Genomic DNA, 27,150 nt, shown 5'->3' on the forward strand with positions numbered 1-27,150 from the left:
TACATATCTGGTTAAAAAACACCACCAGAGACAATATTCATATTAAAAAAAAAACTAACAATTTACAAACAAAATATACATAAGACGATATTCATTCTAAAAAAACCCGTTTACAAACTCTAAACAGATCTGGTAAAAAACAAAACAAAACCAGATGTTATTCATTCTAAAAAAAACAATTTACAAACAAAATCTAAACAGATCTGGTCAAAGAAGATATGCAGCTTAATCAAAATGCATGTAAAAAAAATTAATACAAAAGATTTGTGTTTCATACAACTGATAGGTTATCCTGTCCAAGAAATAAAATATCACAGAACTATTTTCAAGGTGAAATCAGCACGAGAGAATAAAAAGAACTAGTCCAATAAATTGTCAAATCATGTATTCACATAACCCACCTCTCCAACCTGTCCCAAACTTTGCTCTGATCAACCATTCACAAAAGGTTTTTTAAATATATTTTTTATCTTAGTTTACAATGTATGACAATGACCATCAGAACCGCACAGGAGGCAATCACTGTCCTGAGTATCTGGATCAGAATTTGATTACAAGGGACAGTGTCTTTCCCAAGTTACATCCCCATTCTCTCAGCCAAGAGAGCATTGGCACTGTCAGTGTTGGATGGTCCTCAAAAGTTAACTAGCCCCCAAGGCTGCAGCACTAAAAGCCAGTGCAATGTTGCCTCCTAATTTGAAAGTCACGGTCCTGCACAAAAGACAAATAAATTTCCACTGCGGTGGAGAAGCCATATAGCTCTCACTTTGCAACTGGCCCAACTGTAAGCTTATGTCAATCTCTGTTATAAGCTGAGTATTCAGCTAATACTAACACAGAAACCACTTTAAAAATACTGTGAAGGAAAACTATGTCTCCGTGAAACAGACTGACTGCTGGATCTGGATACATACGTCGCAACATCCATTTACTGGCGTAAACGCGACGGTGGGGGGGGGGTGCGCAGCACGTTGGTGTTACTGGCTTCTGGCTTTTGCCAGAGCCGATTTAAAACTATCCACCGACTTTTTGTGAACGATGGTATCGTCTAGGTGGTTCCACTCAACTACTGTCTTTGGGAAGTAAGAGTATCGGTAGTGGTCGGTATTTGTTTCAGGGACACAGTAGCATCTATCATTGTTTCTAATATAGTTCTCTATAGGGTTTTGCGATAGGTATACGCTCTTGTCTCTTGACATATATATAGACTGCTATATAATTCACAAAGATAGACATGGTAATGTTAAATGTATGTGTGGTTGGCCAGATAAAAAAGCTGCAAAAACTCTCTTAATCTGAAGACATTTTTGTTCTAATCCTTTTCAGGAACACTAAAACCCTCATGATTGCATAATACAGCTTCGGTATAAATGTACACAAGACTGGCTTTGGCTGTGGCGCATCACCTGAGACTTGTAGTGTAACTCGCTTCCCCAATCTGCGCTCAGTATACCAGGATGTTTAGCCTAACTTCTAACAAGAAAGCAGCCAAATTATCCTAGCTAGCCAAAAATCAATTTGTTTTAACTGTTTTGGTGTCTGCCTAACATCAGAACGAACAAACTGCAATCAGTTGTAACAAAATATGACAAAATTCTCCTCTGGTGTGTGGCCCTCTGGTGACCTAACGTTAATAGTCCTCAGTGGATTGCCAACACAGGGACTGTGACAAACTAACTCAGGTGTGGCTGTGCATGTGAGACTTGGAATGAGTGGTGTGGAAGTAATAACACTAACATGGTGCAGATAATGGAACAGAGAGAGAGAGAAAAAGAAAAGAAAAAAAGATGATGACGAAACTGTGACAGTAGACATCAAAACACCAGCTCCTTAACAAATGCATTCTATTGTTCCTTTCTCACCTTCTTTGGCAACATGTGAACGCCCAGTTTGTAGTCGTCATTCTTGGTCCACAGTTCAATCTGGGCCAGCACCTGGTTGGTGAACGAGTTGCTCATGACGAAGCTGGGGTGGCCGTGGGCACAGCCCAAGTTCACCAGACGACCCTCAGCCAGGACGATCAGGTGACGTCCATTCTTCAGGGTGTATCGGTCCACCTGGGTACAATAAAATGACATTTAATTACACATACTTAACCGTGACCCAACTAGTGCAGACTCCGGCAGGGGTCTGACATTCCTGCCTGTGCAAACTACTATCCGCCTATGTGGAGAAAACGAAACTACGGCCAATAACCTCCCGGAAGTAGGTAACCTCCCCTTTGTCCCGCTGGCTAGCGCCCTCTTTTTCCGGCAGCCATTATGACTCCTGTCCTGTGCTCTCCATACGGCTAAGTTTTTTTGTATTTTCTGTCTGTCAAAATGACAATTCGTACTGGGCAATCATTGGAGAAAAAACAACAACAATCAAAAAGCTAATGGTGATACCAGTGTTCCTATCTCTGTTTATGAATGAGTTGGCACTGAAATAGGAAATTTCTCTCTAAAATTATGCCCTATTTATCCTACCATGACCTAAACAAAAATATTACTCCACTGAAGTAGAGAAATCAGAAGTGGCTGTTTCTATTCTTGCTGATTCTGTTTATTATGTATAAGGGCAGATATGATTTTTCATTTGTGCATAAAATGTGAGTGTGAAATACTGTCATTGGCAACTATGGGGTAGGAATAAGAAAAAAAAAAAATGACTATAGGCGAGTGAAAAGGAAGTACATGCTCTTAACCCTTTCGCTGCCAGGAAAATAAGATTTAAGTGAAATCTATTTGCCAGGGTTTTTTCACAAAAAACGGGTATAAATTTTCAAAAAATTCTGTGCTCTTTGTTATTGGAGAAAGACCCATAAAAGTATATATTTTCTGAAAGGGAAATGAATAAAGAATACAAAACACATGATGTTTTCCCATTTTATGCATTTTAAGTGACATGCTGTTGTTTTGAAATCAGTGTTTTGTTTTTTGTCACATTTTCAACTTGTTCATTACAAACATTAGTCTGGTAATTTGCACAAAAATATCATTTTCTGGACAAATGGATATCTGCACACACAAAATCATACTAGAACAACCACAATATAAAAAAAACTGAAAAAGAAATGGATGCATTGTGACTTCTGCAAGTGATAATATGAATGTGAGGCCACGCCCCCTCAGTCTCCACCCCCCTCCTCTTCACCCTTCTCACACCGTCACGTCATCAGACCACGTTGGCTGAGTGCCAAGAAAATAGTTCATACAGTGCCCTGCTAAAAATTCGTCTGCTAGAGTTGAACAGCCTGCATCACTCACTGATAGTTGTATCTTGGCCACTCTCTTGATTGCTCCCTTTATTTTCTATCAAATCGTCCTATAAATGTTCACCACTGTCTTCTCCTTCGAATTTATGCTCCAATTCTTTCTGAGCATTAGCTAAAGAAAGTAATCTTGGTTGATTTAGTTCGTCACGATCGCGTGTCTTGAGCACGGCGTCAGTCCGACATTTTGTTGAGCGAGCGAGAAGAGGAGCCAGGCAAAGACTGCGGCCAGTAACCCAACCAAAACGTTCAAATAAAGGACTGCCTTATGACGCAGATGGTGTTTCTAGCTATGAATAGAATCCAGAAAGATTCCCCAAGCTAAAGCTACCAGCATTTTTGTCAACGAACTGAATGCAAAGCAGGGAAAAGTCAGAATATTTCGATGACGAGTTATCTCGTCATGCAGGCAGCGAAGCATACATGCTTGCCATGACGAGTTATCTCGTCATGCAGGCAGCCTAGGGGTTAAATTGGTGGTTATCACACTATTGTTAACAGTTGCACACCTTTATTCATGTAGCAAGGTATTGTCACACTCTATTCTATGTGATTGTTAGTATAAACTGTTCATGTGTATTGTGTATGGGGTGGGTGGTTGGGTGTGGGGGTGAGTGTTGGGAGAGGGGACATGCAAATATATATAAATCCCTTTCAACTTACAAATTCAGTGAAGTTGTCAGTGGTAATGTATAATCTTTGAAGTAGTTATACAATGTAATGCTTCATTGAGTTTTGATGGAACCCGATTGTGTGTTTTGTGATTTTGTTGTCATAATATGGATGTTGATTACATATTTTCTCTTGACAAACACAGCCTTCACTGCAAAGGAGAAAAAACCCCAGTACCTGAGGCTGGTGGCCTCCCTTAGAAAATTACCTCCCTCCTGTTATGTATGCAGCATCCTTGAAGGCAATTCAAATCGATGGAACAGAAGCATCCAACAATTAGTTTTACCACTGCATGTCAGTCCTGTTAACCCTTCCAGAGGTGGAGATGGATTTTCCCCCCATCTGTATTATTCAGGAGTGAAGGGAAAAGAAAAATGAAAAGAAAGAAAACCTAACAATGACTGTTGTCCAACACCGTCAGTAAACTGGATTTTCCTCATTTAGTTCAGCCAATGTTGACATTATTTTCTAGCGACTGATTTCTGACATACAGTTCTGAATCTGTGTCAATGTTCACAAACTTCTGTTCCAGCAACTGTTTTTTAATCTGACAAGTTTCTATCCCAACTGTTCCTGACTGGTTTGCTAAATCTTACCTGAGGTTTGACATTTTCTTTCTTGGTACAGTTGGCATTCAGCCAGGCGATATCGATCTCACAGTCAAAGTGGCCAATGTTGCAGACAATGGTGTCCTCCAACATCTTCTCAAAGTGGTGTGGCCTCAAGATGGCCTTACAGCCAGTGGCTGTCACGTAAATTCTGGCCTCGTGCAATGTCTCATCTATCGTAGACACTTCATAACCTGCAAGCACACAAACAATGATCGTATTTATTATGCTGCTGTCAAACCACACAGAATAATCTAATGTTAAACCACTTAAAATAATCCAAACCAGCCCAACTTCTTGTCAGTTCAGATACCTTCCTTTTACAAACCATACTTAGAGGTCTTTGTCCAAAAAACTTGACAGACAGACATTTCTATTAATTCACTAATAAATACTCAAATTCACTACTTAATATTTTCACAGGGAATTTGTATCCTAATCACTTATGTAAAGTCAAACTTTCATCAAATGTGAACATAATTAAAGGAGTTTTAACTCAAAATCTGAATTGCTTTTGCAGAAACTTTCATCAGATGGAAATGTAACTCATGCATTTATCTTTCAAAAGTGATATAGGTGACAGTTTTCCAAGAGAGAGGGTGTGTGTGTGTGGAAGCATGCAAGTTCCTCCATCTAGTATTACTCTGACCAACCAAAATGGAAAACTGAATTTCAAAAGACACTATTATTTAATATTCCTCCAAGAGAGAAAAAAAACTCAATCTGCACACCTAAATTCAGAAAAGATATACGCATGCATACTATTTCCTACCTTCCATGGCTGCCTGCAGAGCATTGATGGGGTCAACCTCGGTGACGATGACCCGAGCGCCGAAAGCTCGCAGGGCCTGAGCGCACCCTTTACCCACGTCACCATAGCCGGCAACCACGGCCACCTTGCCTGCCAACATCACGTCTGTGGCACGCTTGATGCCATCCACCAGGGACTCCCGACAACCGTACAGGTTGTCAAACTTGCTCTGCAATTCAAATCACACTATAGTTATTAACAATAGAGGTTGTCAAACTTGCTCTGCAATTCAAATCACACTAGTTATTAACAAAACATGTTGTCAAACTTGCTCTGCCATTCAAATCACACTAGTTATTAACAATACATGTTGTCAAACTTGCTCTGCAATTTAAATCACACTATAGTTATTAACAATACATGTTGTCAAACCTGTTCTGCAATTTAAATCGCACTATAGTTATTAACAATAGAGGTTGTCAAACTTGCTCTGCAATTCAAATCACACTAGTTATTAACAATACATGTTGTCAAACTTGCTCTGCAATTCAAATCACACTAGTTATTAACAATACATGTTGTCAAACTTGCTCTGCAATTCACAAAATCACACTAGTTATTAACAATACATGTTGTCAAACTTGCTCTGCAATTCAAATCACACTAGTTATTAACAATACATGTTGTCAAACTTGCTCTGCAATTCAAATCACACTAGTTATTAACAATACATGTTGTCAAACTTGCTCTGCAATTCAAATCACACTATAGTTATTAACAATAGAGGTTGTCAAACTTGCTCTGCCATTCAAATCACACTATAGTTATTAACAATACATGTTGTCAAACTTGTTCTGCAATTTAAATCACACTATAGTTATTAACATCAGAGGTTGTCAAATTTGCTCTGCAATTCAAATCACACTCTAGTTGTTTACAATATAGGTTGTCAAACTTGCCCTGCAATTCAAATCACACTATAGTTATTAACAATACATGTCAAATTTGCTCTGCAATTTATATTACAGTTTAGTTATTAATAATACATGCTGTTAAACTTGCTTTGCAATGCTAATCACAGTAATCTACATAGTTGTCAAACAAGCTCTACCATTCAAATTACAGTGCACCCATTAACCATATATACATAGATTATCAAACTTATTTTGCACTTCAAATCACAGTATAGTTATCAACACTTCATGTCAAACTTGCCATGCCATTTAAATCACAGTGCAGTTATTAACAATACAGCTTGTCAAACTTGCTCTAAAATTCAAACAGCAACTGCAACTTAGAAAAAAAACCCTGGTATCTAATTAGCACATTTCAAACAGTAACTGCAACCTAGAAACAACAACTGGCTCCTGATAAGTACATTTCCCCTAAAGAAAAGATCATTGGTTGAAGAGGCGCCAGATGGTATCATCCCGTGGTTAGCTTTACAGCTAACATCACCTCTTTCCTATTCCTCACTGCTATACTTTCTTCAATGCTGTAAAATGCATGTATCCATCCACACCATGCCATCAGCCTGGACCACAACCACCTAAACGGATGACACGACTTCCCCTCCACATCAAACACGATTTCACTCTCCCAATTTTCTGCGACTCAAAGTCAAGAGCCCCGTTTCGCAAATGAAACCTACGAATTTTCATGAGTATTTTGATTTTTGTTTTTTGAACAATCACACCTTAAGTTACACAAAGGTACCTATGCGTGTCACCAAACTACCAAGCAACATACAAAATGAAAGGAGACGTGTAATCCTGGCTACCTAAAAATGAACTTCGAACAGTTCTGACATTGGCACAACCACGAAACACGTTGCGATTAGTTGTGATAAACTTGGGACGCTGGGAAAGACTACCAGTTAAAAAAAAAAAAAAAAAAAAGAGAGAAGAAAATAAGAAAAAAGAGAAAAAACCTTTATGACAGTTACTGAAGTTCTTAAAAAAACAATAACAAACAATCCTTACCATTGTGACAGTCATCAACAAAACTTTCGATTTTTTCTTGGCCAAGCTTTACCTTTGTGACAGAGTCGTTGACATTAATGGCCGGAACTTTCAGTTTCTTGTCAGCCATCATGCGGTACAGGTTGTGCACGCCTGTGGTTGTCTCCTCCGACAGTCCCTTGATGCCCTCAAGGTACTTGGCGTACTTCTCGTGCACCAGGTTCGTCAGGTCACCGCCGTCGTCCAGAATCATGTTGAGAGGCTGGCCGTCGGGAAACACCAGAGTCTGGAACATGGACAAGTGGTAAACTTTGGGGTGTTCACATAGACATTAAATGGGGTAAAAACAAACAAACAAAAAACCCAAAAAAACAACACACACACAAAACAAAACCTCCAACACAAAACAAGAAATACATTGAAAAAGAAAAAGAAGAAAAAAGAAGGAGAAACCATGTCAAAAACAGCTTTAATGTCATACTTCAAAGTTTCGTTGCAAATGCCCCAAAGTAATTTTACACATGCACTTTTCTTCTTTTTATTTTTATAAGTTTGCTACATGGCACAACCTCTCATCCACACAACTCTCTTCCAGACAAAAGTAATATCCTAAAACAGACAAGAGATTGGGAAATTGTGATAGAGTCTGAAAGGTGGGGATCCATGGGGCAACGCCCCTGGTGGGGGAGGGGGGGGGATCTGGGGGTGAAGCCCCCTGAAGCTGAAGGTTTTTCTCAATTTCAAACCATAAAATCTGCACTTGAGGGCCACCAATGCCTTTGAGGTATTCCAACCCATAGATGACAAAAATCAGTCCAATTCTTCCTAAACTGAAGTGTTTTTGCTTTCAAACCTGTAAAAATCAGCCTTGTGGACATGATTTTTAAAATCTTGTCTCATGTGTGTGTGTGTGTTTCCAATGCAACTCTGTGTATGTGAGAGAGACAGACAAAGAGATTGAGAAGGGGGTTTTGGGGGGACATGGGAGGAAAGAGTAAAAGTTTGTATGTGTGCATGTATGTGTACTGCAACTCTCTCTCTCTGTGTGTGTGTGTGTGTGTGTGTGTGTGTGTGTGTGTGTTTTCAAGGAAAATGTATTGGGCCTGCACTACGCTCAGCTTATATCACAGATTGACATAAGTTTACATTTGGGCCAACAGCAAAGTGAGAGCTGTATTTTCAATGGTTTCTCCAGTCAATGGGAAATCATTTACAGCTTAGTCTTTTGTGAAGGACTATGACTCTCAAACTAGGAGGCAAAATTGCACTGGCTCTTAGTGCTGCAGCCTTGGGGGCTAGTTGGCTTTTGGGAACCATCCTAACGCCGACTGTCCTAAAACCCTCTTGGCCGAGAGAGTGGGGATGTAACTTGGGCAAGACACTCTCCACTATAATCAAATTCTAGCCCAAATAGTCGGAACAGCAGTTGCCTCCTCTGCTGTTCTGATGGTCATAGTCAGACACGACTATCATATATATATATATCTATATATACCTATATATATATACTGAGCACACAAGTTTGCACCATACCAATATCACCGACCATCTGGTCTCTACAGCTGTAGTCTCTGTTGCACTGACAGGCGCGCGTGTTGGTTGAGGAAAGAAATGGGGAAGGGGAATGACTGGAGGGAGAAGTGGGTGGGAATGTGACTAGTTACATCACTTTCAGCAGTCAGGGATTCTCAGCCAGAGCAAGGGGTCAAAATCTTGGCTCAGTGCCAAAGTTGCAACAGTCATTGAAAGTGGTTTTATCCCCCCCCCTTCCTCTCCACTGGTGGGAGAGACTCAAAGAAAGGGGAGGAAAACCTCAGCAAATCATGAAAGTGAAGTCTACAGCAGGGAGGGTGGGGGTTTGGGGTGTGATTTTTTCCCCTCTGAAATCAACTGCACTTCCGCAGAAAATAGCGGATCCACTGAAAGTTCCTCAGCCTGGACTGTGAGTGTTCAACTAAACTGTGTGGGGGAGAAAGAGAGAGAGAGAGGGACAGCAAGCAAGAGAGCGTGTGCGCACATGCATGTATGTGTGGTTTCAATTCAACTGCGTATTAACAAGGGAGAGAGAGAGAGAGGGAGGGAGGCAGACAGACAGAAAAAGAGAGAGGGGGGAAGGTGGGAAGAAAGAATGCAATTTGTATTTGTGTATGTGTATGCATTGCTTTCAAATTCAATAGATCTCTCTTCATGTGTGTGTGTGTGTGTGTGTGTGAGGTGAGTGTTTTCAATAAAACTGTGTGTATATGCAAGAAAGAGACAGAAAAAGAAGAAGAGAGGGATAAATAAATAAAGACAGAAAAGGGGGAAGGTGGGAGGAAAAAGTGCAAGTTTGTATGTGTACATGTATGTGCATAGCTTTAAATACAAATCTGTGCGTGTGTGTTTTAAATTTAACTCCGTGTGAGTATGTGTGTATTATTAAGCTCTGTGACTGTGTGAGCGCTCATGTGTGCACATGTGCGAGTGTGAAGAGAGAGAAAAAAAACAAACAAACCCAGAGTATGTGTATACATGTGTTCATTCATGTGATTTATTTTTTCAAAGTAAGAGTGTGAATGTGTGTGCGTGCATTCAATTCAGCTCTGTGTCTCAATGTGCATGGTATGTACCTTTGGTAATCTGGCTATAGACCTCAGATCTAAATAGACAGACTCTTGCATGAACTGTCTGTGCCAAGTGCCGCAGCATCGGCTGTGTCAGAAAAAGCACTGACGTCAATTGCTACAGTTTCTGTTTCAATCCCAACTTGTGCATAATGTGGCAAACATTTGCAGACTTTAGCTGAATGAACAGAGGGTCAAGCAGATGTACCCACGGCCCTAGGTGCTCGACAGGGATTGAGATAGCGCGCACCAGTGTTAACGTCTGTGCGTGCACGCATGTTTGTGTGTGTGTGTGTGTGTGATCACCCGCATGTGTGTGCATGTGCGCACGTGCGTGTGTAATTTGCTTTTCACACTGAAAGCAATGCGTGCCAAGGAGGGACTGCCTTCTGTCATCATCAACATTTTGACAACTTCAATCAACTGATATGAAACCTTTTGACTTCGATTTTGGTGCTCTGACAAGTCACTGGATTGCCTCTCAAAGGGTCAGCAAACGGCGCTTTCAAAAGAGTATTCCATTTTCACTTTTGACACGCCATCGGCAAACGATGTAGAACAGCCCATTGGCTTTCTTTTTTCTTCAGAAAACAGACAGTCCGTTTTGGATGTAAATCTGAAAACTTATTTCTAAGCCCAAACTGAAGAGTTGCACCCATACAATCTGACACCAACTGCACTTGGCCTTGCCTATGGCCCTGCCTGCGGCTTCGATTTTGTGAATGTTGTCGCCAACCAGAAAGTTATTTTTTTTGTTCACTTCTATTTTCAGTCTCATCTTGCCAGGTTCCACTTACTTTTCACTTCTTTATCGATCTCTGCTGCAAAAATCTTCTTTTCCTTTGTGAGTTTTTTCATTTTGTCAATAATTGACAACGATCGGCGAAATCGGGTATCTTTACAAGTCGTGAAGCCCGCGAGCGGAAGTTGTATAATCGCCACCGAATACGGATAAGCTGAATGATGACAGGAGCAACAGAACACTTATTCTCAATCGGTTCGCTTATCCAAACATGAGACATTTTGGCAAACACTGTGGGTTTGTCTTGTCGATCGGTTGGACAATGATCGTGCAATGTTGCTTGGTTGGACCGTGACACCCCCCCTCCCCCTCCCACCACGATTTTCTCAACAGATTTACACGAATCTCAAAAATTGGCCTCTGGAGCCAATTTTCGGTTGGAAATCCCACCATAGTCCGAAAAACCTCATGCCTGTAAAACCATTCTTCTTTGATCTTGTGTCCATGAATTGCCCATACATTAGACTATGAAATTCATCTCAGTGTTCCTGTTTACTTTCATTTCAAGCAGCACACATGCCCTGAACGTCTGTCTGCCCTGTGAGAGAAGTTACCTGTTCAATACACCAGATGTATTCTTCATCCGTCTCTCCTTTCCAGGCGTACACCGGCACTCCTGTTTTGGCGATGGCTGCAGCAGCAAAGTCTTGAGTGGAAAAGATGTTACAGCTGGACCACTGGACCTGCAGTAAGCACCAATGTCCTACTTCAAGTGTGACAAGATAATACAACATTCCTGCTCTACAATTTCTAGATTAAATGCCGACTGCTCACAAATTTGTTCATGTATTAAACACTGTACACTTCGCTTGCTGAAAAAGTCAATCTGCCATGAATATTAAGCGTAGTAAGTTGACTTTGAAGATTTTTTAAGAGATGGTGAGATGAGCAATACAGTTTTACATCTTGACAAAAGACAGTGAGTGATATACTCATCTAAACACTTCATCTTTCAACTACATGTCCAATAGCAATCACATATCCAATGTTTAATTTCTGAAGATGGAATTAAGGTCTAGAAAAAGGTATTCCTTTTGAGTTGGTCCTATCATGCCTATGCACCTGGCATTTTCCAGTCAGCAGCAACAAGAACATTATACCGGTTTGTATGTAGAGCCATAATGAAAGTACAGTTACATAATAAAACCAACAACAGACTTTGACAAAACAGAACAAGACAGATAGAAGCAAAGCCATAAGGAAAGCACAGTACATGATGATACAAACAAAACTGACTCCAACACAACGGAACAGACTGTACCTCAGCCCCCAGCTCTTTCAGGGTCTCGATCAAGACGGCAGTCTGTGTGGTCATGTGCAGACAGCCAGCAATGCGGGCGCCCTTCAGAGGCTTCTTGGGCCCGTACACCTTGCGCATCATCATCAGACCTGGCATCTCATTCTGGGCAATCTCGATAGCCTTGCGGCCCATCTCCGCCAGGGTCATGTCAGCTGTAACCAAAGGCATTGGATTTAACATCATCCCCAAGCTCATCAACTCCTTGATTTACACTGTCTTCACTGGTTTGTGTGTATGGGCATGAAGATAAATATGCATGGGCATGAAGATAAATATGCATGTTACAGATCCTGTAATCCGTGTCAGTGTTCACATCCCTATTATTTGTATTTATCTTTTTTTGTCACAACAGATTTCTCTGTGTGAAATTCAGGGTGCTCTCCCCAGGGAGAGCGTGTTGCTACACTGAGAGCGCCACCCCATTTTTTTTTTTGTGTGTGTGTGTGCATTTTTTCCTGCGTGCTGTTTTATTTCTTTTTCCTATCAAAGTGGATTTTTCTACGGAATTTTGCCAGGAACAACCCTTTTGTTGCCGTGAGTTCTTTTACGTGTGCTAAGTGCATGCTGCACACGGGACCTCAGTTTATCGCCTCATCCGAATAAATAGCGTCCAGACCAGCACTCAAGGTCTAGTGGAGGGGGAGAAAATATCTGCGGCTGGGCCATGATTTGAACCAGCATGCTCAGATTCTCTCGCTTCCTAGGCGGTGAGTTACCTCTGGGCGATCACTCCACTAGTGTTAAAGTGTGTGTGTGTTTGTGACTGAATGACACAGAAAATGAATGATGAGAGCCTATGGCAGCCATCAGTCAGCTCTATCCTGGTAGGCAGTCTGTCGTGCAAATGACTTTGTGTTTGCACAGTGCTTAGAGCTTGTTGGTCTCTGACCAAGAATAGATGCAATACAAGTATCCATATCTATCCAAATAAACAGCAGGAGAGGGTTTGGCACCATCTTCATATGCCAAACTGACACAGTGGATGTGAATAAATTGTCCTGGAGGCCATAAAAAGTTATAGGACCTTCAAATAAACTAAGAATGCCCATTCAGGGGCAGGCTCAATTTTGCTAACTAAAAAGGGGGGAAAAAACAAGAGAAACACCGGAATTAAAATTTAAAAATGTGTTTATTTCTATGGTTAGATCATGAACAAACAAACCCTCCTCACCCCCTCTAAAAAACAACAACAAACAACAGCAAGTGATGACATCAAAAGAAGTCAGATTACCAGACTTGGCAAGATTATAACCCCGCTACCGACCCTGAACACAGAATTTTCATTTTGTGTGAGGATGTTCCAGCCAGTCTCGATTTAAGGACTGTTCCAAGTTAAGAAATTCCATTGTCAGTGGACAGCAGAGTATTGTGGCAGGGTATTGGGGAAGGGATGGGGGGCATGTTGGGGGTGGGGACGGGACTGAATGAGCTGCAAGGGGATCACGCTGCAGCAACCGGCACAGACCATGCCACAACAAATGACACAGATCACAGGTAAGCACAAGACATGCGAATGGAGATACATCCAATTAAAAAACAAACAAAAACAACAACAAACAAAAACAACCCCCAAAACATCTTTAATCTGCTTTACTCAAACCTGTGTAGAAGACCTGACCAGAAGCACTCTGGAGTCCACTGCAGTCATAGACAGCTTTTTGGCTGGCTTAACGTTCCTTTTGGATACGCCAGACAACCCCGCAGGCCCTGACCTTTCAATTCTGGAGCCTTATATCAAGGCTACCACCAGCCAAATTCAGCAGGCTGCGAACCTCCAATTGTGGGCATTTGCAAAAGTGAAACTAATCAAAGAGCCTGACTTAACATTTCCATCAGGCACAGCACGCACGAGTATGGAATGACACAGCCATTTCATTTTTCATGCCTCAGGTTTGTCAAAAATTAACCAGACTCTTGGTTCTTCAGTAGTCTACAGGATGATCCACCTAGATAATTCACATCATCAAACGTAAAAGCTCACAAAAAGTGATGCCTTGTAGGTAATGCTGTAACCATACATAATAACATATTGTAATACAATGGGCAACTGAAACTGGCTGAATGTGTGTGAGCACACATGACATATGCATACCTGGTGTGCCCGTCACTTAACTTTGGTGGTGGAACCAAAATTTATCCAAGCCAACTGCATTGTTTGTTAATGCATGTATATATTCCTTACAATACAAAAAAAAAAAAAAAACAAAAAAAAAAACCCAACAAACACACACACAATTAAAAAAAAAAGATTGTCGATAAAAAGGTGACCGTCTTCGGAGTCTACTTCTACTGCAGATTCTTCAACAGTACATGGTTCATCCAATTCCTCAACAAAATATTAACGTGCGTGTTGAGAAAAATACGATACTTTCCAGATAACTGGTTTTCGATATCATATCCACACATGCCTGTTTTTTCAGTCGGATACATGGGTAAGTGAAAAATGTGTTAGACTGCCACAGACAACACTCGATTACCCATGGTCACCTGTGGATAAAGTAGGTTCTACTGCGTTAATTTGTTGCAACCGGTTACTTTCGGTATCACGTTTAGGCCCCTCAACACTTGGAACCTTTGAATTCACGCGTGCAAGAGGCTTTTGTCGAATCGCCCAAATTACACCAAAACCAAAAAAGAAAAAAAAAAGTTATATACGACTGTTGCTCATTCAACGGGTCACTGACTGATTAAAATCGCAAGAAATGGTCCTTACCGACTTTGTATGCTGGCTTCGACATCGTGATAATGGCTGTACTGCGCTTGACTGTTCACAGATTCCGATTGGCGTCCTCGCACACTGCGGCTGAACTTCGGAAGAGAGCACGCACGCGGGTCGGCACGGTTTTGTTCCACGAGAGACCTTGAGAAATAAAAATATCAACCAATGAAATGGACGAACAAAGTAATAGGGTCAACATACGATTTCCGGTTGTTCAATGTAGGCGGCTTACCTCCCTTCCCCCTGTCTCGCCACTTCCCCCCCCCATTTGCTCTCATACACATGGCTTTTATTATTTATTTATTTTATTATATTATTATTATTGATTAATCATTATGTTAATTTTCACTTTTTGTACTCTCTCTCTCCCCCCCCTCTATCCCCTTATATCTCTCTCCTCTTATTCTCCTCTACTTAGTTTTGTAAATGTCAAATAACCATTCATGACTGAAATACGCATGCTGTACTGATATGTTACTGTTTCCCTTTCGAGGGTTGGATGAAAAAAAAGAGCATTATTTGCTTACTTTATTACCCTTAGAAAATGAAATTTCATTCAATTAAATTCAATTCTTTCTCTTTGTAAAAAAAAAAGTTTTTTATGTTGTCGTTGCTCCCACAACTGTTTAAAAGGCGTTATTTCTATTACTTTTTTTTTTAATTAAAAAAACAACCCATGTGCATGCTTATTTTAGCCTTTTTTGGGTGTTTTTATTTGTTTGCTTGTTTGGTTGATTTTTAAAAAAATAATCCTTTTTTTTTAATCATTTCATTTTATTCATTGATCGATCATTATCTTGACCTATGTTAATTTTCATCTCTCTCTCTTTCTCTCTCTATCTGTCCCCTTATATCTCTCTTATTTTGCTTACTGTATTACGCTCAGAATTTTTTTTTTTATAATTTTTTTTATTCAATTCAATAGGTACACAGACCCCATACCACACCATTCCCCGCACACATTAACGTGCATAAACACATACACGCTTACACTCACATAGATCTGGCCCCCTACTTCTTCCCCACACGATCTCCATCCCGGCACATCCGGTCGGCCGTGGGCTCATCAGGCTGACAACGTTACATCCGTTGGTACCAGTCACCAATAAACTGAACATTTTTGCAGGTCAAACTCTGGATCACCTCGTATGGTGGTCAGCTGTTGTTTGTGTCCATCAAAGTGTGCAAAGGCCATTCAGTTGTCCAACAATATTGCTCAAAACCTTAATTTACCTCATCCTTTTTTTTTTCGGGTGGGGGGGAGGTTTCTTTCCGCCTTTGTCATCACCCCTTCCAAAAGAAAAGCAACACAGGTGGGCTATTGGATAAAAAAAAACTGCGAATGGATACGTATATTTAATAATTACGATGTAATAATTAATTGCAATGTTTTTAAAAGCGAATATGTGAAATGCTTTTATTTGAGAACATGTGATATGTTTATTACTCTTGTTTAATCAAGTTATCCGCGTGTGTGGGGTCGGGGGAGGGGGGGGGGCGGTGCGGGTGTGTGCTGATTAGCTGGTTGTGGTTTTCCGCAATTCATCTTTATTCTTATCTTATCTGTCTATTATAATCAATGTGCAGTATAGTAGGCTATGTTTATAATTATATTCAAATAATGTCTCTTAATTCTTTCTGTTTTTACATTAAGAATACTAGTTATTACCTGCAGTGTGTGGATATATGTATGAAACGATGTATGTGATATTTTTTACATTTGTATCTTCGTAATATTTGTAGGGGCTGTTGTTGGCTTTTACAGTTATGGTCCCCATGTTGTTTACTTGTCTATGTTGTGATAATGCACCTGACCAAATTTCTCCAGTTGGAGATAATAAAATTATTCTTATCTTATCTCATCTTATATATGCGCGTGTTTTGGTACGCACGTGGTTGCATTTCAGGTGATGTGTGAATATGAGCAGAAACATCAGCGATGTGGCTGAAGCTGGTTATCTTCAGTTGGAAGGGAAATAATCTCCATGCTGTTCAGACCCCAAGGAGAACACATATTACTTCCCTTAAGCTGATTTCTTCTTTCTCCTGTGGTGCTGATCATTTGTGTGTGTGTGTGTGTGTGTGGTGTGTGTGTGTGTGTGTGTGTGTGTGTGTGTGTGTGTGTGTGTGTGTGTGTGTGTGTGTGTGTGTGTGGTGTGTGTGTGTGTGTGTGTGTGTGTGTGTGTGTGTGTGTGTGTGTGTGTGGTGTGTGTGTGTGTGTGTGTGTGTGTGTGTGTGTGTGTGTGTGTGTGTGTGTGTGTTGTAACATTTATCAACCTTATAATTTTACATTTGAAAGAAGAAAAAAGATTTAGCTGATCAGATTGAGGGTCAGTGTTCCAAAAGAATTATACCGTCTGTTGAGCGTGCGAGCCGGCTCATTGTTGGGCTAGTCAGTCTAGAACTGACTATGTATATTATCCTGGATCTAGGTTCCGAAACTGAGAATTTTATTAAGATAAAGTGTGTGATCGTGAACACACACACACACACACACACACACACACACACACACACACACACACACACATAATATATATTGCTTTTGGGGGGTTGGGGGTGTAGGGGTTGGGTGGTGGTGGTGGTGGTGGCGGTTGGGGGCTGTCAGTATCCCGACCAAACTGTTACTTACATGCATGTCCGGTACACCAGTAAGTTGCACGCTGAATGAAAATATTACAGTTACGCCCCCTAGTGTTAAGATTAACTTCCGGACAGCATGTTGTGAAAAAACGCTTTCGTGACGCGCAGAAGTATTGAGGTGTACAAAACAAAAATAAAATGTTTTTAGTTTAGATGAGAGTTGATATGGGTAATGTCCTATTATTTGTCCTATTGCAGTATCCTGTATTCTGGGACCAATTTAAATGTCCGCATGTTTCTTTCCTCGCCTGTAGTTGGTGATGCCACAGTTCAGTTGTCTAAATCAGCAAGGAACCTTGGGTCATTCTTGACTTAACCTCAGTATGCACGCTCAGGTAGTCAATCTGTTACGCACAGTCAGGTGTGAACTTCTTCGGATTAACTCTATCCGTCAGTATTCTCTGTTGAAACTACAAAACTCTTATTTCTGCTTTTGTGCTGTCACAAATATAAATGGACTTCGCAATTCTCTTCTCACAGGCTGTCCACAGAATCTTCTCCAGCGAATTCAAAAACTTCAAAATAATGCTGACTCTCAGAATCACATGTACTGATCACATTTCTCCCCACCTCTGTACTCAACACTGGCTCCCCACTGAAGTGAGAATTAAATGCAAATTTGTGTCTCTACTATTCTGCGGCGGCTTTCCACTCCGTGCAGGACCTACCAATCATTCTGACCTTATCAGTTATTATATGCACCCTCAAGAACTCTCCACTCTTCCTCTGACTGTTATCTTCTGAAACTTCCTCGTGTGGTAAACGCTCTTTTCTCTTTGCTGCTTCAACTGAGTGCTTCTCATATCTGGAACAACCTTTGTAATCAAATCTATACGGCATCTGATTCTGTCTCTGCCTTTTGCTCTTCACTAAAAGCTCATCTTTTAAAACCTATCGATAAGCACTCTCAATAAGCACTCTCAGTTTCCTTCTTTAACACCATCCATGTCAACTCACTTTGGATGCATGACAAATGAGAGAGGGAGAGTGGGGAACCAGGGCGGGAGAGTTAGAGAAAGAGTGGTCATGAATGATTCATGTAATTTGTAACTTTTTTTTTCATATAAAGCGTTCTGAGCTCTCAGAAGCGGGGCGCTATACAGATGTACATCATCATTATTACTACTGAATGAAAAAATCATGTGTTTTGCAGTGCAGACGTATGAGAAACGACATGTTTTGTGTTCCATGTAACGAGCCATTGTAATCAAGGAATAATCAGATCTTCTTCTTTGTTCGTGGGCTGCAACTCCCACGTTCACACGTATACATGTACATGAGTGGGCTTTTACGTGTATGACAGTTTTTACCCCGCCATGAAGGCAGCCATACTCCGCTTTCGGGGGTGTGCATGCAGGGTATATTTTTGTTTCCATAACCCACCGAACACTGACATGGATTACAGGATCATTTACGTACGTATTTGATCTTTTGCGTGCGTATACACACAAAGGGGGTTCAGGCACTAGCAGGTCTGCACATATGTTGACCTGGGAGATTGGAAATATCTCCACCCTGTACCCACCAGATTCGAACCCGGGACCCTCAGATTGAAAGTCCAACGCTTTAATTATTCGGCTATTGCGCCTGTCATAATCAGATAATGCCACACGAAATTACCTGTTGAGGATGCAGTTTGAGACGCGTGGTCTCAGGCCGCGTTATTTTGTACACTGACCTACTACTCTGAATGGCTTGGGGGGAGCGGGGGGGGGCAAAGACAGAAAGAGTGACACAGACTGACAGGCCAAGTGGTTAAAGCGTTGGACTTTCAAAATGAGGGTCCCAGGTTCAAATCTCGGTAACTGAGACGCCTGGTGGGTAAAGGGCGGAGATTTTTCCAATCTCCTAGGTCAACATATGTGCAGACCTGCTAGTGTCTGAACCCCCTTTGTGTGTATATGCTCGCAGAAGTTCAAATACACATGTTAAAGATCCTGTAATCCATGTCAGCGTTTGGTAGATTATGGAGACATGAAAATACCCGGCGTGCATCAACCACAACAGAGTGATTGGCAAGCTGATGTTGGTCGTGTGACGGAAAGAAGAAGAGAAGAAGAAACTGAAGACGGAAGTAATACCTCATTTCTTATGATTTTTCAAACCAGTCTTGATTGTTTACAGAGTACTTGCAGCCAATATTATCTGTGAGAAAATGCATATTACTGATAATAACAAATGTATTTTTTTTAAAATGGAGATGGAAACAATAAATCTGACCATTACAGTGACACCCCCGCCTCTCCCTCTAAACAGTGCTCCATCAGACAGAGCAGTTCATTTTCTTTAAAACTAACAGTAACACAACAAATCAGATGGTTTGCAAAATTCACACTTCAGCAAAGCATTCAAACAAGCTCTGTATCAGAACTGGATGTCAGAAAACTTTGTCGGAAATGCAGTTATCAACCAGGTGGCGTATGATTCTTAAAAAGGGGGAACATTGTGCTTACATTTCATCAAATGATACACCAACCAAACAGAAAGAACAGCCCCACATATAGTTGTAATTCTTTTATTCAGTTAATACCATCCATCAGAAATAATGGCTGTTGAAAACAGACCCAAATTAGTGTTTTCTGCATTTTGTCTCCGTCATTTTAGGGGGCACTTAGAATACCTTGTGATACTGATACATTGCATACATACTTTCAGACATTGTGACCAAACGACGTCCCTTGATGAGCTACCGGTGAAGATAAAGATTGATGTGGCTGAGGAAGAAGGACCACGGTGGATGGCACAGGATCAGCGTTCAGGTCAGTTGGTCATTCACCTTCCCTAGATTTAGACATCATAGCTTGCACACACACACACACACACACACACACACACGCACACGCACACGCACACTCACTCACTCACTCAAACACTCTCTCTCATATTTTATACCTCATCACAATTTTTGAAATTCAGATAAGAAATTATGAATTACCTGTACCACTGTAAAAAGCAACAGATCTAAACAAACAAAAGCCAGCATTATATTCATATTCATTTCAGTAATGAGCAGAGGGCATGTGATTCTGAGTATTGGAATTTCAGGCAAATCACATGTCTGTGAGGTCGACAGCCCGATTTTTTTTTCATCACTAATTTCAGTCTCCCAGGTTGATACATATACATATGCAGACCTGCTCTGTCTTGACTGCCTTCATCAACGTAATGTCAATGCTTGCAGAAGATTAGATTCATATGCTTGTTAAAGATCCTGTAAATCATGTTGATGTTCAGTGGTGGCTGATGATGGTGATAGAATCAAGACAGAAATTGTTGTCATTTACCAACTACTGATGAGTTCTGTCTGTTGCAGGTGCAACATGTGACACGTGCAATATAATAATGCAGAATAATGTGAGCACAGCCACCTCACCCTGTGAGACAGACACTTGAAATCCACCAGCTGTTGCTGTGATGCCTGAACAAGACAGACACAGAGACCTTTATGGTGATGTGGTGAGTCACTCTGATTACAGACAGATAAGCAGAAGCTAATATTTTCATCCTTGTGGTATATCTTAAGATCATATAGAGCCATACATTTTTCAAATTTTTCTTGGCAGAACTTAAGTTTGCAACGATTCATAACCGAGTGCCAGTGAATCTCACTACACTTCGCTGAAACATCTTCCAGAAACTTTTTTTTTTTTCAATACAAAATCACATTTGTATCTCAGGTTCCCAACAGAAGCCCCAATCATACAGGTCTTACCCTAAACCTGGCAAAGATCTGAAAAATCCCATAAACAACTGCCCATTAGCACTTTCTGCTTGTGTCTGAAGATAAAAAGCAGAAAAGGTAGTCTCAGCTCAAGTGGAAACTTGAAATTGATGGCCATCATTTTGAAACTGCAACATATAATGCATGCATGAACAAACAACATGTCATAGTCATCATCTTTGGAAATATGGTTTCTTTCTGACCATGACTACAACTTTCGAGGTCATCCTGTTTTTATTGAACAAGTATGTAAACAAAATGAGTCTGTGTAACTGGGTCATAGTTGTCTGTGTGTCCTCTGTCTGTGTGTGTCTGTGGCAAGCTTTAATGTTGGCCTTTGCTTGATAACTGCAAGTGCTATGCAAACTAAAATTGGTAGGTGTGAATAATACCTTTCCAGACATTTTAATTATGTTGATGTGGTAAGCTTGTTGAGATATCAAACAACAAAGTCATTTGGACAATGCAATTGACATTGCTTTACATTGTATTCCCCCCCCCCACCCTCCTACTCCATTGTTCTGGTATTTGATTATGTGGGTATTATATGTATTTCTTGAAGGCCTTGCCTCTCTTGTTTGTTGTTTTGGTTTTGTTCTTCAGTGAATGTGCTCCACTTTATCATGTGTTTTTTTTCTTTTTGATAGAGTATTTGTTGTATTTTTTTCTAGCTGTTGGCAGTAGGTGTCATCACTGGTATTTTCATTTCAGAAGCAAGTCAAGGTTCAGCTTCAGTCACTACTAAAACAACACCTCAGCAGTCAGTGCCTGAAACAAAGAGAACTCCTCTTCACAAGACTGCCATCACTTCAGGGTCTCTCCTGGACCTGAACAAAAGTCATGTGTGTCCATCTTGCTCTTTTGCCTTTGTTGTCTTACACCGTTTAAAACTACATATGATGCATGACGGGCGCAATAGCCGAATGGTTAAAGCGTTGGACTTTCAATCTGAGGGTCCCAGGTTCGAATCTCGGTAACGGCGCCTGGTGGGTAAAGGGTGGAGATATTTCCGATCTCCCAGGTCAACGTATGTGCTGATCTGCTAGTGCCTGAACCCCCTTCGTGTGTATACGCAAGCAGAAGATCAAATACGCACGTTAAAGATCATGTAATCCATGTCAGCGTTCGGTGGGTTATGGAAACAAGAACATACCCAGCATGCACACCCCCGAAAAACGGAGTGTGGCTGCCTAAATGGCGGGGTAAAAGCCCACTCGTGTACATACCAGTGAACGTGGGAGTTGCAGCCCACGAACGAAGAAGAAGAAGAAGACATATGATGCATGTTCATGGCAAGAAACTGCATGATTACCTGTGTTCTTCACGCCAGGTAGTAGTAAGACGACAGCAGCATGAAAGTGGGAAATGTATCTGACCTTGACAGGAAAATTGCACAGAGCAAAAATGACATAGCTGACAACAGCATTGACAAGGAAGATAAGGAGAAAGAAATCAGGCGGCATGTGTGTGATGTGTGCGGAAAGGCTTTTAGTCACGCTGGTAACTTGAAAGACACACAAGTTAATTCATACTGGCCGTAAACCATTTGTGTGTGATGTGTGCAGTAAGGCTTTTACTCAGGCTGGTAGCTTGAAGTCACACAAGTTAATTCATATGGGTTACAAACCATCTGTGTGTGGCATATGCAGTAAGGCTTTTACTAAGGCTGGTAACTTCAAGAAACACAAGTTGTTTCATACCGGTCATAAACTAGGTCTTATGAAAACAAATGCATCATCATATTTATCGTACATTAAAGTGCAAATCTAATTTCCATGTCAGAAAAACAACCACGATTGTAACCAGTGTTGGCAGGGGGGTTGGGGTGAAGACATGTTGAAGCACTAAGAAAAAAAAGAAGAATAAAAAAAGAAAGAAAGAAAGAAAAAAAAAAGAAAAAAGAAAAGAAAAGAAGAAAAAACAAAGAAAAAAAGAAGAGACGCACGCATATGCGAAAAAACGATTGAACTAAAGTTTGTCATGTGTGCCGCGTGTTCTCTCTCTGTGTCTCTGTCTCTGTCTCTGTCTCTGTCTCTGTCTCTCTCTCTCTCTCTCTCTCTCTCTCTCTCTCTCTGTGTGTGTGTGTGTGTGTGTGTTTGATATTTAGGGATATGTAAGTTGTAGTGGATGATGATTAATACCACAGCTGTATAGACGCTGATCTTTGTCTCTGGTTTGAGGTATTTGTATTTGTATTTGTATTTCTTTTTATCACAACAAATTTCTCTGTGTGAAATTCGGGCTGCTCTCCCCAGGGAGAGCGCGTCAGTATACTACAGCGCCACCCATTTTTTTGTATTTTTTCCTGCGTGCAGTTTTATTTGTTTTTCCTATCGAAGTGGATTTTTCTACAGAATTTTGCCAGGAACAACCCTTTTGTTGCCGTGGGTTCTTTTACGTGCGCTAAGTGCATGCTGCACACGGGACCTCGGTTTATCGTCTCATCCGAATGACTAGCGTCCAGACCACCACTCAAGGTCTAGTGGAGGGGGAGAAGATATTGGCGGCTGAGCCGTGATTCGAACCAGCGCACTCAGATTCTCTCGCTTCCTAGGCGGACGCGTTACCGCTAGGCCATCACTCCACATCAGGTGGTTGTTGTTTCACACCCTCTTGTGGAGTCTTCCAGTGGCACTGTTGGGTTTGGTCAGTCTGTTGACCACTTTAATTCTGGCGTCAGTGGGAATGATACTATTCCGAGGTAGTGTACATGTTTGAGATTATGGTCATGTGTAGATTAGTACAGTTGGGAGGGACAATATTATATTGATTGTGATCCCTAAAATGGCACATGACATGTTTTCAGGTTTTATTTCAGTGGTTTAGAAGCAAGCAAACTAATAAGTGGATAACACATACTTCCTGAATGAAAATATTCAAATGTCAGCAACATACTGCAATGTCATAATCATGTTACTGTTTAAATTTCATGATATCATAGTTCCTTCAGGTCTATTTTCGTTCAAAAGGGACAAACAAGAAGAAAAAGAACAATTTCGGCTGTTTTTCTCTCTGCATTCCCTAAGGCAGTACTGGGAGACTCTGCTCTAAACTTGACTGAATTAATGGCTGGATTTTTGCAGCATTTGCATTGTGTTTCCAACTCAGATGTAATGAAGTACTTTAACGTTGGAGCTGTTCGTTTTTTTTTAAAGCTTCATCACAACTTTGCTGGGACACTGAAAGTGGTCTGATGATAACGATATGGATACTTATATAGCGCTATTCAAGATCTGAGTGCTTTACAAATACGGTGCCATTTGCACAGCAGGCTACCTATCCGGGTAGAGCCGACTGACGGCTGTCATTGGGTGCTCATCATTCGTTTCCTGTGCCATTCAGTCTGATTTCAGACAGATATGTAATATTTTATGTGTATGACCGTTTTTGTTTTTTTTACCCCGCCACGTAGGCAGCCAAACTCCATTTTCAGGGGTGTGAAATGCTGAGTAGGTTTTTGTTTACGTAACTCACCGAACGCTGACATGGATTACAGGATCTTTAGCGTATGTATTTGATCTTCTGCGTGTGTATACACACGAAGGGGGTTCAGGCACTAACAGGTCTGCACATATATTACGTTGACCCGGGAGATCGGAAAAATCTCCACCCTTTACCCTCCAGGCGCCGTTACCGAGATTCGAACATGAGACCCTCAGATTGAACGTCCGACGCTTTAACCACTCGGCTATTGCGCCAGTCTGTACCGCAAAGCGCTGTGGTAACACCAGCTAACGTGTACGGCTGCTGACAGACACTTCCTTCTGGAGATGGTAAAGCCAGTTTAGTGCTGACGACCCAGACTAGGATGCACCAATGCCACTCTGTGCTGTTGTGGTTCAGAGGGAAAAGGTGTAAATTGGTGATGTGGAGGCTGTGGTTGCCAGATAGCAAGCTCCATGGTTTCTGCTCCATGATGACCCAGGCGCGTTGGCCAGCCAGGAGTCATGCTGGGTATCCCATGCTGCCATGATTGACCTCAGCAAGGATGTAGGAGATGTTCACCAGCAAGGGCACCTCTTTGATATTCGAAAGCCTCACAGCATTAGGTAGTGGTGCTTCTTTCTGAGGGGCCAGGATATCAACAAAGCTACCCAGTTACCATACACCAGACTAGCCACCAGCCACTGACCAACCTGAGATAATGTATGTCAGGGAACCAAGAACAGTCACCAAACCCAACAGTCAGGAAATCCTGAAGCAGCAAATTCTTCTTACAGAACGATATTGGTAAAGATAGGTAACTAAAACCTGTAAAATTATTTACGAGCCAAAATGATTTGTAATTCCATATCAATCGAAACAGACAGAACACAAATATGATGATGGCTAGTATCAGAAATGTGGACAGGATATTGAGGACAAGTGTGGTTAACTTGATCAATGAACTTTCAAAGTGAGCGTTCAAGTTAATGACGGAAAATAACAAAAGGATTTGTGACTTTATGCGAATAGAAAAAAAAGTATTGATAGCAAGGTGTGAAGATGGTTTTATTTCAGTTTATCTAAAGAAAAGGGGATGTCTCGTGTGACAGTGAATTCTGAGTGCCTGTGGTCAGAGAAGAGAAAGGAGAATTTAAAAAAGAAAGAAAGAAAAGATACCTGTTAGTGTAATGAGTGTGAAAATACGATTACAAGTCAGTGTCATTTGTGGGTAAATCATTGAGCTGTGCGTATTCATATATGTGTATGTGCGTATATGTATGTGCAATAACCTCTGATATTGTTCAGTAGTTAATTTATTTTTGATTCAATAGTCTGTGGTAGTTCGAACATATTGACCAGGAATTTGACGTCATCGCTAAGACACGTCACGTTATGGACTGTGAGGTCATGGGCTTGACCAGTGGGGAAGAGAATGAACGGCTGGCTGGGCGTTGTTAATGTGTGCAAAACTTAAACAATCTTCCAAGAAGGTGGGAGGGTGCCAGGGTGGTGGAACCACCCAGAAGACGTTGACAGGATGGGCCTGAGGAGCCAAAGACGCTGACCGCCCGAGAGGACTCATTGAGTGGAGGGACCTCCTGTTGGAACTGCTGCTGGTTTACTGGTTTACTGATTTGTTTCCGTGTTGAAGCTCTTTGGAGCTTGTTCACAGGTCTTCTCACTAGTACAACTGAACGATAACAGTCTGGGTCAAATTTTGCAGGGAGCTCCTTCCAGTGTGCATCGAGCCTGTTCTTGAAAGCATTGACTGATGGGGCTGGGACCACACTGTCTGGCAAGCTGTTCCAGGAGGCGGTTACGCTGTTTCAGTTCGGTGTTGGAGGAGGTGCCCAATTGTGAGAACACTGTGAATGGACTGTGTAACTGTGAATTCGATCATGTGGGTTGGACCGCGTTAACAGAGCTACTGTGCATTGTGAAACCTAGTGAACTGTGACACACTAGAAGTTTGTTCCCCGCGCTTAGAAAAACAAGAACATAAAAACAAACAAACTTATAATAGCTATTGTTTGAGGCGAGAATGAGTATGCATGATTGATAAACAATTTTTTTTTGCCTTCGTAATTATTTTAGGCTCGGGGGTAATTCCTTGTGTCTATTTTTTGTTTGCTGAGAGAGTGAGAGACCAGAGACTGAACTAGCTATTCCTTGTCCTCACTTATCCTGGTCTGTCTCTTCACCCTTATAGCAACGCTCGTTTGTCAACTGTAATCGTCATGATAGCCATACAGCGAGGAAGTGGTTTGAACTGATTAATGAAGTCATGCATGCGTATGTGGGTTGATGTATGTTCGTTGTGAACGTGTATCACTGGAGTCAGTCTGGAAAACGATAGAGAGAGAGAGAGAGAACGAACGAACGAACGAACGAACGAACGAATGTTTTATTCAGATAAGGCCAGAGCCCCTAACTGAAGGGGGATTCATTGATAAATAATAATTAGAAAATGACATGACACAGTAAGTAGACAATTCAGATCAACCAAAAATTGTCAGCACAATATCAACCATATCACCCAAAATAGTCAACACAAATATTCAACAACATTCAAGAGATAACTGTACGTAGTCTCTTCAATCCTTCATATATATATATATATATATATATATATATATATATATATATATATATATATATAGGGCTAAGTTATGCAGAGTACATTCCTGTCTT

At 41.1% G+C, this 27,150-nt stretch overlaps 1 protein-coding gene across 1 annotated transcript in view; it reads right to left on the bottom strand.

Annotated features, from left to right (window-relative positions):
* LOC143300813 (adenosylhomocysteinase-like) overlaps window positions 1–14,797 on the bottom strand; it is a 16,195-nt gene extending 1,398 nt beyond the window's left edge. Inside the window, exons 1-7 of the mRNA XM_076614742.1 lie at window positions 14,664–14,797; window positions 11,912–12,102; window positions 11,205–11,333; window positions 7,319–7,531; window positions 5,306–5,513; window positions 4,522–4,727; window positions 1,863–2,057 (exon numbers count right to left, since the gene is read on the bottom strand). Coding sequence (XP_076470857.1) covers window positions 1,863–2,057; window positions 4,522–4,727; window positions 5,306–5,513; window positions 7,319–7,531; window positions 11,205–11,333; window positions 11,912–12,102; window positions 14,664–14,688 — 1,167 coding nt within the window. The 5' untranslated portion in view covers window positions 14,689–14,797. The remainder of the gene's footprint in view (window positions 1–1,862; window positions 2,058–4,521; window positions 4,728–5,305; window positions 5,514–7,318; window positions 7,532–11,204; window positions 11,334–11,911; window positions 12,103–14,663) is intronic.
* Window positions 14,798–27,150: the final 12,353 nt, after the last annotated feature.

This window comes from Babylonia areolata, chromosome 26 (assembly GCF_041734735.1).
Source record: "Babylonia areolata isolate BAREFJ2019XMU chromosome 26, ASM4173473v1, whole genome shotgun sequence".
In the NCBI taxonomy this organism is placed as follows: Eukaryota; Metazoa; Mollusca; class Gastropoda; order Neogastropoda; family Buccinidae; genus Babylonia; species Babylonia areolata.